At 41.7% G+C, this 13,084-nt stretch overlaps 1 protein-coding gene across 1 annotated transcript in view; it reads left to right on the top strand.

Annotated features, from left to right (window-relative positions):
• DDHD1 (DDHD domain containing 1) overlaps window positions 1-13,084 on the top strand; it is a gene marked incomplete at its 5' end in the record, with an annotated part of 92,713 nt that overhangs the window by 44,317 nt on the left and 35,312 nt on the right. The window contains 2 exons of the mRNA XM_019556593.1: window positions 6,870-6,976; window positions 7,285-7,391. Coding sequence (XP_019412138.1) covers window positions 6,870-6,976; window positions 7,285-7,391 — 214 coding nt within the window. The remainder of the gene's footprint in view (window positions 1-6,869; window positions 6,977-7,284; window positions 7,392-13,084) is intronic.

Raw genomic sequence — 13,084 nt, 5'->3', positions numbered from 1 at the left:
CCCCCAAGTGTTTGCACCATTTTTTTTTTTTCCTCTTTCTGGTGGTCATACTCATTGCTTCTACTGTTATAGCACCTAAAATGCCAATCCTGTTTGTGCTCACTACTACGGCTGTGCGAAGCTTTGGTCGCTGATTCAGTTCAGCAGAGATACAGCCCGATTCGGTGGCAAATCGCTGAATCCAAATTGAATCAGGAGGTCCCTTAAGCCCTCTGAATTGATTCAGAGAGATTCGGAAAGATTTGACGATTTGGACACAGACACAGCTTTAAATGTTTTTTTTTAACATACCTCCAGGTAGCAGGTGGCTCATGAACACTGCGATGCTGGGATGTATGGAGCATCCCACAGGAGAATCGGGGGTGCCCCCAGCATGCTCAGCAGCAGACCCAGAAGTGGACTAGAAGCACTTCTGGTCCACTTCTGGCTCTGCTGGGGAGTGCGCTGGGCCCCCCACACTCCTCCAGCTCAGTGACTGGTTCTGTCTGGGTCTGCTGGGGGGCATCCGGTGTTCCCCCATGGCCGATCGCTGAGCTGGCAGGGGTGCAAGGTGGCCCCCCATCACGCTCCCCAGCAGCCCCAGAAGTGCTTCTGGTCCACTTCTGGGTCTGCTACCAAGCATGCTGGGGACCCCCATGCTCCTGTGGGACACCCCGTGTGCCTCAGCATTGCAGCATTCACGAGCCGTGCCTGGTACCTCAAGGTAAGTAGAAAAAACATTTAAAGCTGTGTCTATGGCCAAATCGGTGATTGTCCCAATCAGCATTGAATCACTGTCCCCGACTTGGGCCATATCCAAATTGAATACAGCCTGTTTCGCACACCCCTGATAGCTGCTGTGCAAGCATAATAGCTGGGCATCTCCTGCCCCAAAGATTATAGGCTGTATAAGGTAGGACAGCCAGTTGAAGGAACAGAAAGATAAAGAGAGCACAAGGCCATGTAGGCTGCTCTACTCAGCAAGTTGTCCTCTTTTTCTTTAATTTTCTTGGATCTGGTTTAACTTAAAAAATAAACCCCTTTGGCTGAGATTTTTGCACTTTCTGAAGTTGAAAAGGTTAAATGGCCTGTTTCTTTTCCTATAATCTGAGATCATTCATACCTGAAACTTTTGCAGACAGGAGTAGGCAGTAAATGACTCTGGGTAATATTTTCAGCTCTTTAGGAACTGTATTTTTCCTCTGCCAGGTCTGTGGATTCAACTTAATATCATAATAATAAAGCTGCTTTGTTTATAGACTTTCTGATTTTTATTTTTTGTTCTTACATTATTCCACTTTAAGGGGTGTTCAGTGCAAAGAAAATCAGAGCGATAACAGGCACACTAATGTTCATTGCCAGGGCACACTCAAAGAACTGAGATATGCAGCAGCAGAATTAAAGGAATTATAATTTCATTGCTTTAGTCACAAAATAGATTGCAGAATCTTAAAGCATTTCATCCACACTGAGTCCCAAAACATAAACCTTTATTTTCCAGCCTATTGTTCCATGTGCATAACATATCTGTGGAACAAAATGCCCATAAAGGTGCGTCCATGTTGCATCCATCGCCTGTGATTCTGTTCTTTTTATTTGAACCCTAAAATAAAAGGGCTGTGGTTGCTGTCGGTTTTAAATATTTTTTTTCTCTGGAACAAAGATTTCAGTAGCCAGATCACTTGCATCTGGGAGAAGAATTATTTCCACCTGTTTCTTGGATCAGGTTTCATCTCATCTGTCAGATATTAATTGAATCTGTGACTGAAGAGTTGCCATCTATGAAATAGTGCAAGTACTAAATTAAAAGTGAACCAGAAAGAGCAGAAAGAAATCCAGTGATAACAGCAGCATCCCCAAAAGCTACACTGATAATAATACACGTACAGATGTACCTCCTATAGGGGTCGTAAAGATAGCTTGAACAAATTTTTCTTTTGGCCAAAAGGTATTAAATTGGTCGTAAGTGGAAGTGCGATATGAAAACCTTTGTGCCAAATGAGCTGTAGCTCACTGGGACCTTGTGTTGAGTACATAAAATGTTTTGCTAATCTACTTTAATATGTGAGAAAACCAAGCATCCCTTGCAAGGTACGGCTGCTAGAGTAGAACGAGGGCTTGTCTTGATCTTGTGTGCACTGACAGCATTAACATGGCTAGTACAGCAATTCCTAACAGGGGACAAAAAAAGGTTAACAGTTCCATTTCTAGTTGTAACGTGTCTTATAGTGTATTCTTTTTCTTTTTTACTGGTCAGTAGCCTATATATGTATTACTGTAGTTGCTGTGCAGTTATCTGATGCATCAAAGTAACTAAGAAGTATACTTGAACCCATTTTGAAGAACTTGGTTGTGATTATATTTAATGTGAAATGCAATGGTAGAAATTAAAACCAATAGAAATTTAGGAGACTGTAGTGCTAGCATATTTATAATCTGAGATCCGAGGAAGACCCATACAGACAAAGGGATTGTAGTTTTGTTATCTCTGTATTTTTTCATGTGTCTTCATTGCATATATACCCTTAACACAGAGAAAATACTGTTACACTATATATATCTCTATATATATCTATCCCTATCTATATAGATATAGATATAAAATGCAACTCCTCTGCAGTGGCTGAGGGACCAGCTGTGTTTCTCATGAAGTGAGTATTCTGGGCTTCTAACTTTATATTAAAGTTTTTGAACATGTCTTAGGATCTGTAGTTGTAATGAGACTTACGTTTAAAAGTGCCCGAGTCTGTCTTCAAAAAAAAAAAAAAAAAAAAAAAAAAAAAAAAAAAAAAAAAAAAGGTCGTATAGACTATGTCTGTATGGCCTCTCGAGTGAGTCCTGGAGCACTGTTGAAATAAGATGAACCCACGAAGTAGGCAACTTGGATGCATCTGGGCAGCCCTGTCCTGTGGGCCACGTCCTGTTTCTCCAGATGTGGAGAGCCAGGGACCATGTGCTGGGGTGTGTGCCTGAGCCGTCTCCTCTGGCTAATTCGCAGGTGCAGATGTGTGCAGATGTGGGTGTACATGGCCAGCCTTGGCAGTATTCTTGGGCATGCTCCAGAGGCTGTATCCAACAGCGTTTTTAGGCTTCTAAATCACCCAGGAGCTGTTGAAAAGTTTGCCTTTCATCCATTACAACAGAAAGTCTGGACCTGTTCCAGGAGACTGGACAAGATGAAGTGGAATCGAGAGAGAGCTAGCAACAGAGATGAGACTGGAGTGGTGCTTGGCTGGTCCTTGTGGAAAACGTAAAGGGGCACACGGTGGGGACACAGGGTGCTCTGCTAACGGGTTGAGAGAGCTCCTAGTAGGACTGCTTCTCCAAATGCAGCTGCTTTGTTTTTGAAATGGAGACTGTTAGGAAATCCTCATCATCAACTTGCCCAAGGGTGGTTTTAGTAATATGCCAAACCCTTCCAAACAGGACTAGAGCCCCGCGCACCTCTGGAAACTCAGTATTCCATGATGGGAAGGTCCAATTTGCCTAGTCTATACCCCATTGCTTCTGAAAAGAAAGAAGAGCCATGGATACATCAGATGAGTTTGGCTTTTGTGGTCCCATAACCTTCCAAGCTTTTGGGTGAATTTTATCTGACAACTAGACATCTTTAAAAACCCAACAAAGGTTAGTAATTTAATTGATCAAAAAAAGGCTGCAGTATTTGAAGATGTTTCGTCGCACGCTTAAAGGGCTCTGATATACTGTTTCAGTCAAGTCAACTTTATACCTGTTTATAATGTGTGTTGTCGTGCTGTTTTGATGTTTACAACGGTGTGAAGCTTTTACCTTCTTCCTCTTCTGTTAGGACTTGGTTCTTTTCCAAAGGTGTGACTCTGCTTTCCCAGCTCGTTGTTTTTATTGTGTGGAAATCCTGTGCGTTATGCATGCGTACAGCTTCTGCGCTTCGACCAGTTTGAGTTGAGGAGCGGACTGCTTCCTGTCTGGTTGTTATCGGTCTTGGTGTTAGTGGGCCACTGACCGCTTTGTTTCCCAGTGGTAATGGAAACCTCTGTCTCTGCCTAACAAGTGTTGGTGTTTCCTAGCCTGCCTGCTTTAGATTTTAAGAACTTAAATTTCCTGTCTTGTGCTGTACAGTCATCTTTTTATTCAGTCAGGCATTTTTTCTTTTGTCTTCGTTACTTGGGGGAAGCCCTTTAAAGGGAGGGTGTATATATGGATATATGTATAGGTGAATGTGTATAAATTGTTTTTTAATTATATACACACATGCCCTACCCTTAGATAGATAATTTTCATTTTAAATTTTATTTTAAAATAACAAGAGGGCATGTGTGTATATAATTAAAAACCAATTTATATGCATTCACATATAGATATATCCACACACATACACACCCTTTAAAGAGCTCCCCCTGGGTATATAGTAAATTCAATATATATTGAATTTCCCACTCGTCTTGAACTGTAAAATGGAGATTCGTTGGGGGAGAAGTTAGGCTCATGTGAGTTTCTTCTAAAATATCTTCTGAGAAATGACATAGGGTTTTGGGGGTTTTCCCCTGATTGCCAGCGTAAAGTCAGTTTGCATGTAAGGACAAGGCATGTATTGTCGCTGTCTCTGTATCTTTTCACTTGTCTTCCCCTTTGTGACGTCCCTAAGAAATCTGAGGATTCCCTTCTCTTCCCTTCCCTTGCCTTTCCTCCGTATTTACCCAGTATCATTGCTGTTCTGGCCTTGCGCAGGGTGGATGGGGGGTGGGAGGGGACCATCCATCAGAGAATTGATGGAGCTTCCTTTGGGCTCCGTCAAGAAGACTCCTTACGTGTACATGAGCCCTTTTGCCTGTTACTCATCCATTTCCTTCTCTTGCGCGCTGAGTGCTCTGCTTTACCTTGCAAGCACTTTGCTCCTCAGCCCAAGCTTTAAAAATGGCAGTGCAGGTTGTTTAGCCAGCGCAGCAGTAATCATTTTAAATGAGGGTGGGAAAGTTTCTCTGTTTCCCTTCCATCTCTTAAAAAAAATCCTTTCAGTCAAATGGCCTAAACTTCAGTCAGCTGCTGTTGAAGTCAAAAGCTTTCTCATTTTAGAGAAGTATAATCATTTTGGGAAAGGCATGCTCTTTTAAAAACAATTGGCAAGCATTCATTCACAAAGAGTACTCTTTTTCCCAAGCACTGTTGTCATCTGCTAGTCTCTCTTGGCATCCGCAGTGAATTAGGTAGATATTTGTATGTGCAATACAAAGCAGGGAAGTGGGAGAGATTTGCCCAGAGTTTCCCCATGGCCTTCAGGGACCTGCTAGTGGTAGAGCTAAGGTACAACTGGGGTTGGAGGACCTGGTTGCCTGATCTGTGGCAGCGGCTCCTGACTTCCCACATGCAACATAAAACTCCTTCAGACCCACCTGTAAAGCAGGAATAACTAAATCCATGATGCAGCCTTATCAGGGATAGGCAACATTCGTAATAGGAAACTTTCTTAAGGAAGAATCTCATGGATATTCCTGCCAGGTCATCTGAACCAGCCTTCCCTGCAGTGGTGGCAGCAAGCAAGCTTCTGGCTGGTAATAACTGAGTTGACTTCCAAAAAGAAGGAAGTGGCAGGAACCTGAACTGTGTTCAACCTACTTGCCTACCCCACAGCTCTGCAGTGCTAATTTTGCACCATTTGGATTGTTGGCCCCCTTCTTTCCCTGAAGTTCCCAAGCTGTGGACAAAGCTGTAAAGACAGCGTTGGTCCAGATCAAGGCATTAAAAGCACTTTGCTTTGAAAATAGAAGCAAATATGGTTGCACCCCTGGATTTAGTCTTATTTCTTCTTTTCAAAACATTCTGCCTGTAATGGGGCAATGAGCTCAACTGTTTTAACATTTTTTACCAAAAGGAGTACTGACGTCGCATTACTTTTTCAAAAAATGCTAACGTTATCAGTTGGACACGAGACAGCTAGTGGAAAGACATCCGAGAAAAATACAATTTTCGTATTTCATAGAATTTTTAATGGCTTTAGTCTCGTCTTATTTGCAGTCTTAGTTTCCCTTTTTTGGATGATTTGTCACAGCAGCAGAGGGGACTTCTGTTTTCTCTCTTTAAAGAAAAATAAAATAAAAATTAAAGTTCCTTTCCCAAAGCAGCAGATGGGGGGGAGTTAGACACATTTAGTTCCTAAAAATACTTGGATTTCTCTAGAGTCGCTTACATTTCAAGTTAAGTATCTGTGTGTCTTTTTAAAGTTATGTTTAAACATGTTTTAAAAAAGGAAAAGAAGTTTAGCAGCTTAGTGAGCCTTTTGTTCTGCTGCAACTAATAAATGCTCCTGTTGCTTGCTCTATGAACTGTCAAGCTTCTGACCTCTCTAGGAGCCACCTTCCTGTTAGAAGAAGCTAACTCCTCCGTTTCATACTCCATTCAGTCATGTTGTAATTGTTATATACTCTAAAAAGCTAAATTTGCTGGCTGCTTTATGTAGTGGATTAGTAGTGGATTACACACTTGGGGCAAAATCCTGAACCACTGAAAATGATGGCAAAACTTTCATGAATCAGTGAGACCAGGATTTAGTTCTTCCAATGTAATTCCCAGTCCATTTACCTTAATGGGAAGACTTTCTTTGGCATGAATGTGTTTTATATCAGCCCCATACTGTAACACAATAGAAGTTCCTAAAACTCGGTCTTTTGCACAGATGATACAAAAAGTTTTTCATTACATGACAATTTAGACCAGTAAGAATGTTCAGGTGACATTGTGTTTAGATGTAAAAATAAACATGTATATTAATAATGATGCATATCATAAAAGTTGAATGATATAATATGAGCAAGTTATCATGCCTGTACATCAGGTCACTTTTAATCTGACACGTGTTAACTTTTATTTTATGTAATGCATACAGTTCAGTTAAAATACACATTTTAATTTTTCAGGATGCGTGATACTGCAAGAAAAATAGAAGAAAAGTACTTTTCCAATCTTGCAACACATGTTGAGTTCCTACCTGTTGAATGGAGATCTAAACTTGCTCTTGATGGAGGTAGAGTCACTGAAAATACAATTTTCTAGACTTCTACAAGTACTAATAAAATAATGACTTGCATTGAAATGTTCTTCTGTTTAGGTCAAGCCAAATACGAATTTGTCTTCTGTTTGAGGAGAGCTGACGCTTGGATTTATTTGAAGCATTAATATCAGCACTTAACTCCTTTGGATTTTCCATTACTTAAATTTGCTAAAGTGGTTACCAGACATACCTTCTCATGTTTTCATTTGTCCACATTGTCTTCATCTACATTTATCGTGATTTTGAATATAACACTTGGGCTTCTTTTTTTTTTTTTTTAGACACCGTTGACTCCATTACTCCTGATAAAGTACGTGGTTTAAGAGATATGCTGAACAGCAGTGCAATGGATATAATGTATTATACAAGTCCTCTTTATAGAGATGAAGTAAGTGCGTTTTATGTATTTTGTGCTAGAACATAGTATAAGATAGCTGAAATGAAGCGCCCACTTTCCACTCTTTTTTCTAAATAAATAAAAAAGGAAAAGTCCTTCTGAGATGTATTTAACAAGAGATAAATAACTATATATTTGTCAAACGCTTTCATAGAAATGTATTTGTGGAAGTAGACACCCTGTTATGGTCTCCCTTCTGCTTTAGGCTGCTCTCCTAAAGGACAAAGTGTCATCTTGTTTCATAGCTCCTTTTTGGGTATGTCTTGCACAACCCTTTCATAGAGGGACAGCTCTATTTTTAGATTGGCTGGAATTAAGGCATCTGACTTAAACATGGATTTTTTTTTTTGAGTCATGCCCTGCCTTTTCAAAAACATCCCTAATGCAGACCACACTGTGGGTTAGGAGTTTTGGCTTCCTGATATGCTTGAGTAAATGTAATTTCTTTTGTATGTGGGTGTGTGTCGCTTGTAGATGTTGTAGGGCTTCAGCCTCTTCTTGATAGGTGCCTTGTCCCCAAGCAATGTCAGGGTGCCACCTAGATGGTTCGGGTGCTGCTCCTACTCGCCTGCCACGTCTTTGTTCGTTACTGGGGAGGCAGTTCCCTGTAGGTGGCCCCAAGACAAAGGGATCTCGACCCTGGTCTTTCTTAGTGTGGCTCCAAAACCTCCCCTGTACACCACTGTTACCACATCCATGGCCTGGGCGAATGCTGCACCCTGCAGGTCTTCTCCTAGATGATAGTGTCATCCGCGCCGCCTGTCTTGAGATGGGTCTGGTCTTCCCAGCCAGAAGAATCTTCCCCGTGGTCGGTCCCTCAAGTTCAGACTGGCTCGGGCAACTAAACCTGCTCCAGCTTGGGGCTAACTGTAACTTAGAAAACTCAACTGAAAGTGTCTGGCATCTGCCAATGGACTCCTGGGATTCTGTCTCCCAGTGTCCACTTGGCCACTCGGGTGGGGATAGGAGAACTCGTCTGTCCCTTCCCTCCTAGTAGTTGTGAGGACAGGCAGCCACCCTGTGCCCCACCTTGGCCAGTCTTTCCAGTGTGACCGCCCCCGGGTCCTGGCTGACCTGTAGTCGGTTTCCTTCTCCTCCCAGACTGGTGGGGCTTGTAGTTCCCATGCAGGACTGCACAGCCAGCTGCATCTTCCTCCTCGTCGAGCTGTCAGAGAGGGCTAGCAGTTCCCTGCTGCCATTCCCAGCCACGGTACCTGGGCTCCCTGATGGGGCTGCGGTGTTGCTCCCAGGCTTTCCTCGGTTTCTGAGGCTGGTGTTTCTTGTCCTGTCTGCTGGAGTCTTCCGGCAGATGCTCAGCTCAGCTCCGCTCCCCCGCACTTGGTGCTTGGGTATCCCAGCTCTGCAGGCAGTGTCTCCCGGCTGGCATCCCGTCTTCTTCTGCCAGCCTCCCAGCTATGTTCCCTGTTGCTTTTTGAGCAGCCCGCGCTACTCCAGAGCTCTGCCACTGCCGTTTGCCGATTCGCAGGCTCAGGCAGCTCCAGAACTGTGGAGCCCGCGTCAGCATTTTTTCCCGGCTGCCACTTATCTGGACCCCTGCGGTAAGTATTGGGGTCTGTGGGGCAGGGATCTGGGACATGCTAGAGGGATTTTACTTCCCCTCTTGCAGTGTGGATCTCATGCCATCTTGGGATATGAATATTCCACAAGAAACGGGAGGTATCAGACATCCATTTAAGATCTATAGCAGAATATTTTAAAATCTGTACCATGCTTTAAAAAAAAAAAAAAAGTCAACCATTTCCTGTAAGAGAACTGTGGAGTTCTGCGTTCTCCCGTAATGTATTGACAAACAAGATGACTGGTGTGGGTGAGAGCGCTGCCACGCTGGCCACACAGAATACTTTTTGAATGTAAAGTAAAACTATACATTGATTACTACCAGCAGATTCTACAAGTTTAACCTTTGATTCCCATAAGCACGTTCAACTAGTGCATCCATGCATCTTCCATGTTGTCTGTCGGGGGTGGGGGGTGTTTTTTTGTTTTGGTTTTTTTGCTCCTTTATGATGTAAATGGAATCAAATTCTTCAAAAAAAATTTCTTCCCTACTTCTTAACCATCATACTAATGGGTTCTCTCCCTCTCCCAAACCTTGTAATATCATTAGAGGATGTGGAGCTGTGTCCTCATAATTAAGGTCATTTTAAGGCCTTCAGGGGTGCAGAGAGAAAAAAATACTGTCTGTTTACTAGATTTATGTGCTGCCCTTCCTGATGAAGACTTAGGACAGTACGCGGAAGAGAGGGAAATAATTTAAAAAGCAAGCAAAGAAGAAAACAGAGTAGGCTTATCCAGTCTGTATTGAAGCCCTGTGCTGTTGAAGCTTCACTGCTGTCGCTACTTGAACTAGCTGGTTTAAAGTCTGATCAGGTATCTACACAAACTGTAGTCACACTTCCAGAACGCTGTGTCAGCTTAGTCTGAGATCCAGAAAGGCAACAAATCTCTGGGGGGTGGTTTTTAAGCATAAAGTAGCCTATTTTTTACTAGCATGAGTGTAGAAAGGCCACATTACTCAACAGTGGCACAGTCCTGCACTATTTACAAAATTACCAATGAAACCCTTTCAGAGCAACATACCAACAATAGCCTTTGTTTGCCATTTTATGGAAAACTATTTATTTTAGAAATATTAGGCCTTTAAGAAGAAAATCAATACCTGTCATGCTGTCAAAGGGATAATGGTACTATTTCTTTGATTTTTCTCCAGCTGTGACATCATGTGCCTAATCATGAGTCTAGCCATGCATAGCTATATGAAAATAGAAAACATGGACTGAGATTTCAAAGCCGTCCAGCAGATTTGATGCTACCTTCCAAATTCCTTGGACAGCCTGTTAACTAATATAATTTCAAAAATGTCATCTACTTCTGTTGCTAATAAAGCTGTGGGTGTAAAAGCTGATGCTCGGGGGCCTTCCAAGAGTAGTAAATAAGTGCACAGAAAGCTCCGATTCTCACTCCTTAAATAGATGTGAATTTAAAGCAGTGTGAGCTCCCTCTGGAAAGTAAGGCAAAATTTCTCTTGCAATTTTATTTAAGTATTATTTTAAGATGCTTAGAAATTTGGCATGTCAGTATTAGCCTTGTGGGAGACAGATTAGAGAATACAGTTGCAGGTGTGATACCAAATATAGATGAAAAATGTAACTTATTGCAATATCTGGTGATGCATCACTCTCTCACGTCTGCATGGTGCTCTGTAAATAAAACAAGCGTGCCTTGGCCATGCTCAAGTCTAAATCCATCTGTTCACTGCCTGTAAGGGCATTTCCTTGATTTATGCTTTGTAAAAAGACTTGTTACTTGTGGTGATTACCTAGACCTACCTTGGACTGATGTAGTAACTCTCCCTACGTTCGGAAAGCAAACTTTACAGTGATTAGGTAGCAAATACTTGTGCACAAAAAAAAAAAAAGGAAAATGTGTTTTCACTGTAAGTGAAATTCCCGAATATTTGAGAACACACTTCTAACTTACCTTTTTTTTAACCACTGTTAGCAAAAACGTTTGGGAGGGAAAAGTTTCCTTTGTCTGTCATGCTTTCTAATACCAAACTATGGCATATGCTTACTGATGTTACTAGGAAGGTTTTTTGTGGGATATTTTTGTTATCCACAAGTATTCTTTTTTAAAACAATTAATGTAGTGTTGTTAGGCATGAGAAAGTTTTGAAATATCTTTTCATGTTGCATGACAGGTAGAGGTCCACGCTCCTCCTTTTTTATCCTTTCCCCTCTTTATTTTCAGTAGGCTTGCATTTGCATAAACTCAATAGTAGCAAGTGAGCAGAGCATCCTACTGAGCGAGAACTCTCTTTTATGAGTATGTAGCAGGGTGTCTTGTTCAGAATGCTTCATCTGCTTTTAAATGAGACTTCTGGCTGCGGATGTCTGGGTTGATTGTGGTAATATGGGCATAAGTTGCTTGAAATTAGTATTCCTGCTTACCACTTCCTAACACTGAGCCATTTTTTTGAAAGCAGTTAGTATTTCTAATGCTTTTCATCCAGAGATTTCAGAGTAATTCACAAATGACTAATTGAACCTTGCTGTCCCTCTGCTAATAGATGACATCATACATTGAGATTCGTTTAGTGACAGCTAAGGAAAAATGCAGAAGCCATTCACACAGCAACCCTGCCAGATGCTTTAGGATATGAATTTATCGGCCATTGTAAGGGCTTTATGACCTAACAGACATAGTGTGACAACTGCTTTAAAACTTTTGACCGTTCTTTAAATAATCTCGTGCAGGGATTTGCAAATTGGCAGCCAACATTTTATTCCCACCCACCGTATGGCTTCTTGAAGTGAGAGCCTTGTCATTTAGTCTCAGACTTTATGTAACGCGCTAACACGGGCTACTCGGCAAGTATTATGGAAGTGAAGCAGATCACTCCCATCTCCCACATCAGCAACCATTGTTCTGCAGCAAGTGCTGGATCAGAGGACTCCAAAAATGACCCCTGGCTTGGATTTATTTTTATTTTACAAAATAGCACAATATGCTGCCTTCAGCCTGGCATGAAAAACCCCCATAAAAAAAACTCTTGTAATATGTTAAGCTCTCTAAATTGTATAGAAATGAGTGGGGAACCGTGTAATTAAATATTCATGCCCATGTAGAGATACCTCCTCTGTCTGTGTGGACAGTCATTTAATTCTGACAACGGAGGTGGTGATTATGGTAACATAACCTTAGGTAACACTGATTTCAGTGGGCTCCTTGGTTTCACAGCAGCGTTACTGTAGCTTAGTGTTTAATAATAAATGGCTTTGACATAAATTAAAAAGACTAATTGATGCATAGCATTTTATCACCTTTGTTCTCTTGTTAAATGCTGATTTCACTGACCTTCACTGTATTTAAACTTACCAATTGTACAGAACTACAATTAGGAAGTTCAATTATATTATATGCATCTTGACAGAAAATGTCCTCTGATCACAGCATGGATTTTGTCTTTCATCTGTGGATGTCTAGCAGCTCCCATAGATTAAGCCGTCCAAAGTCCCGGTGAGGTTAGCAGGAAGTACATGCGGTCACTTCACCCGTGACTGAAATGCCGTAAATCCGTAAGCTATTTAACGGGGCCAAGCACTCGTTCTCAACAGCTTAGAAGAGGAAATGAAAAACGCCAGACCTAGTTAAAATGACAGTAGAATTGAGCACTGAAAATGTGGCCGGGACATTGCGTTTAATAATTGTTTTGCTGCAGAATAGCCCGTGGGACTGTATATGACTGCAGGGTTTCAGAGCTCTCCCTTGCGTCTCAAAGATTGTGCTTTCCAAAGTGCTGTACTTAAGAAAGTATGCCATCTACCGGCAGTCTGTCACCGAGCCTCTGTTCCTTCAGGGTATCCCATCTGGCCATTTTTAGCTGGTCCTTAATGAGATCTGAGGAGCAATGACTGCAGGCTTGTTAGGGTAGATAAAATACTTTTCTAGGCCAGTTAATGCACTGTAATGCACAATCTGCCTAATGAAGGGATGCCTTGAGCAGGAATTAGTAGTCTTTCTTGAAATGGCTCGATTTGTCCATCATCTCTAAATATTATTAATAGGGTTTAACAGTTGTATGCTTCGTGAGGAAGTAAAACAAGTTAAAAACAATGTACTGTTTTTATCTCACAAGTGCTAAAACTCTCTTTACAAAGATG

Source organism: Crocodylus porosus, unplaced genomic scaffold, assembly GCF_001723895.1.
Source record: "Crocodylus porosus isolate Cpor-Errol unplaced genomic scaffold, CroPor_comp1, whole genome shotgun sequence".
Classification (NCBI taxonomy): domain Eukaryota; kingdom Metazoa; phylum Chordata; order Crocodylia; family Crocodylidae; genus Crocodylus; species Crocodylus porosus.
The sequence above is the reverse complement of the archived record's forward strand: the minus strand, read 5'-3'. Positions and strand labels throughout refer to the sequence as shown.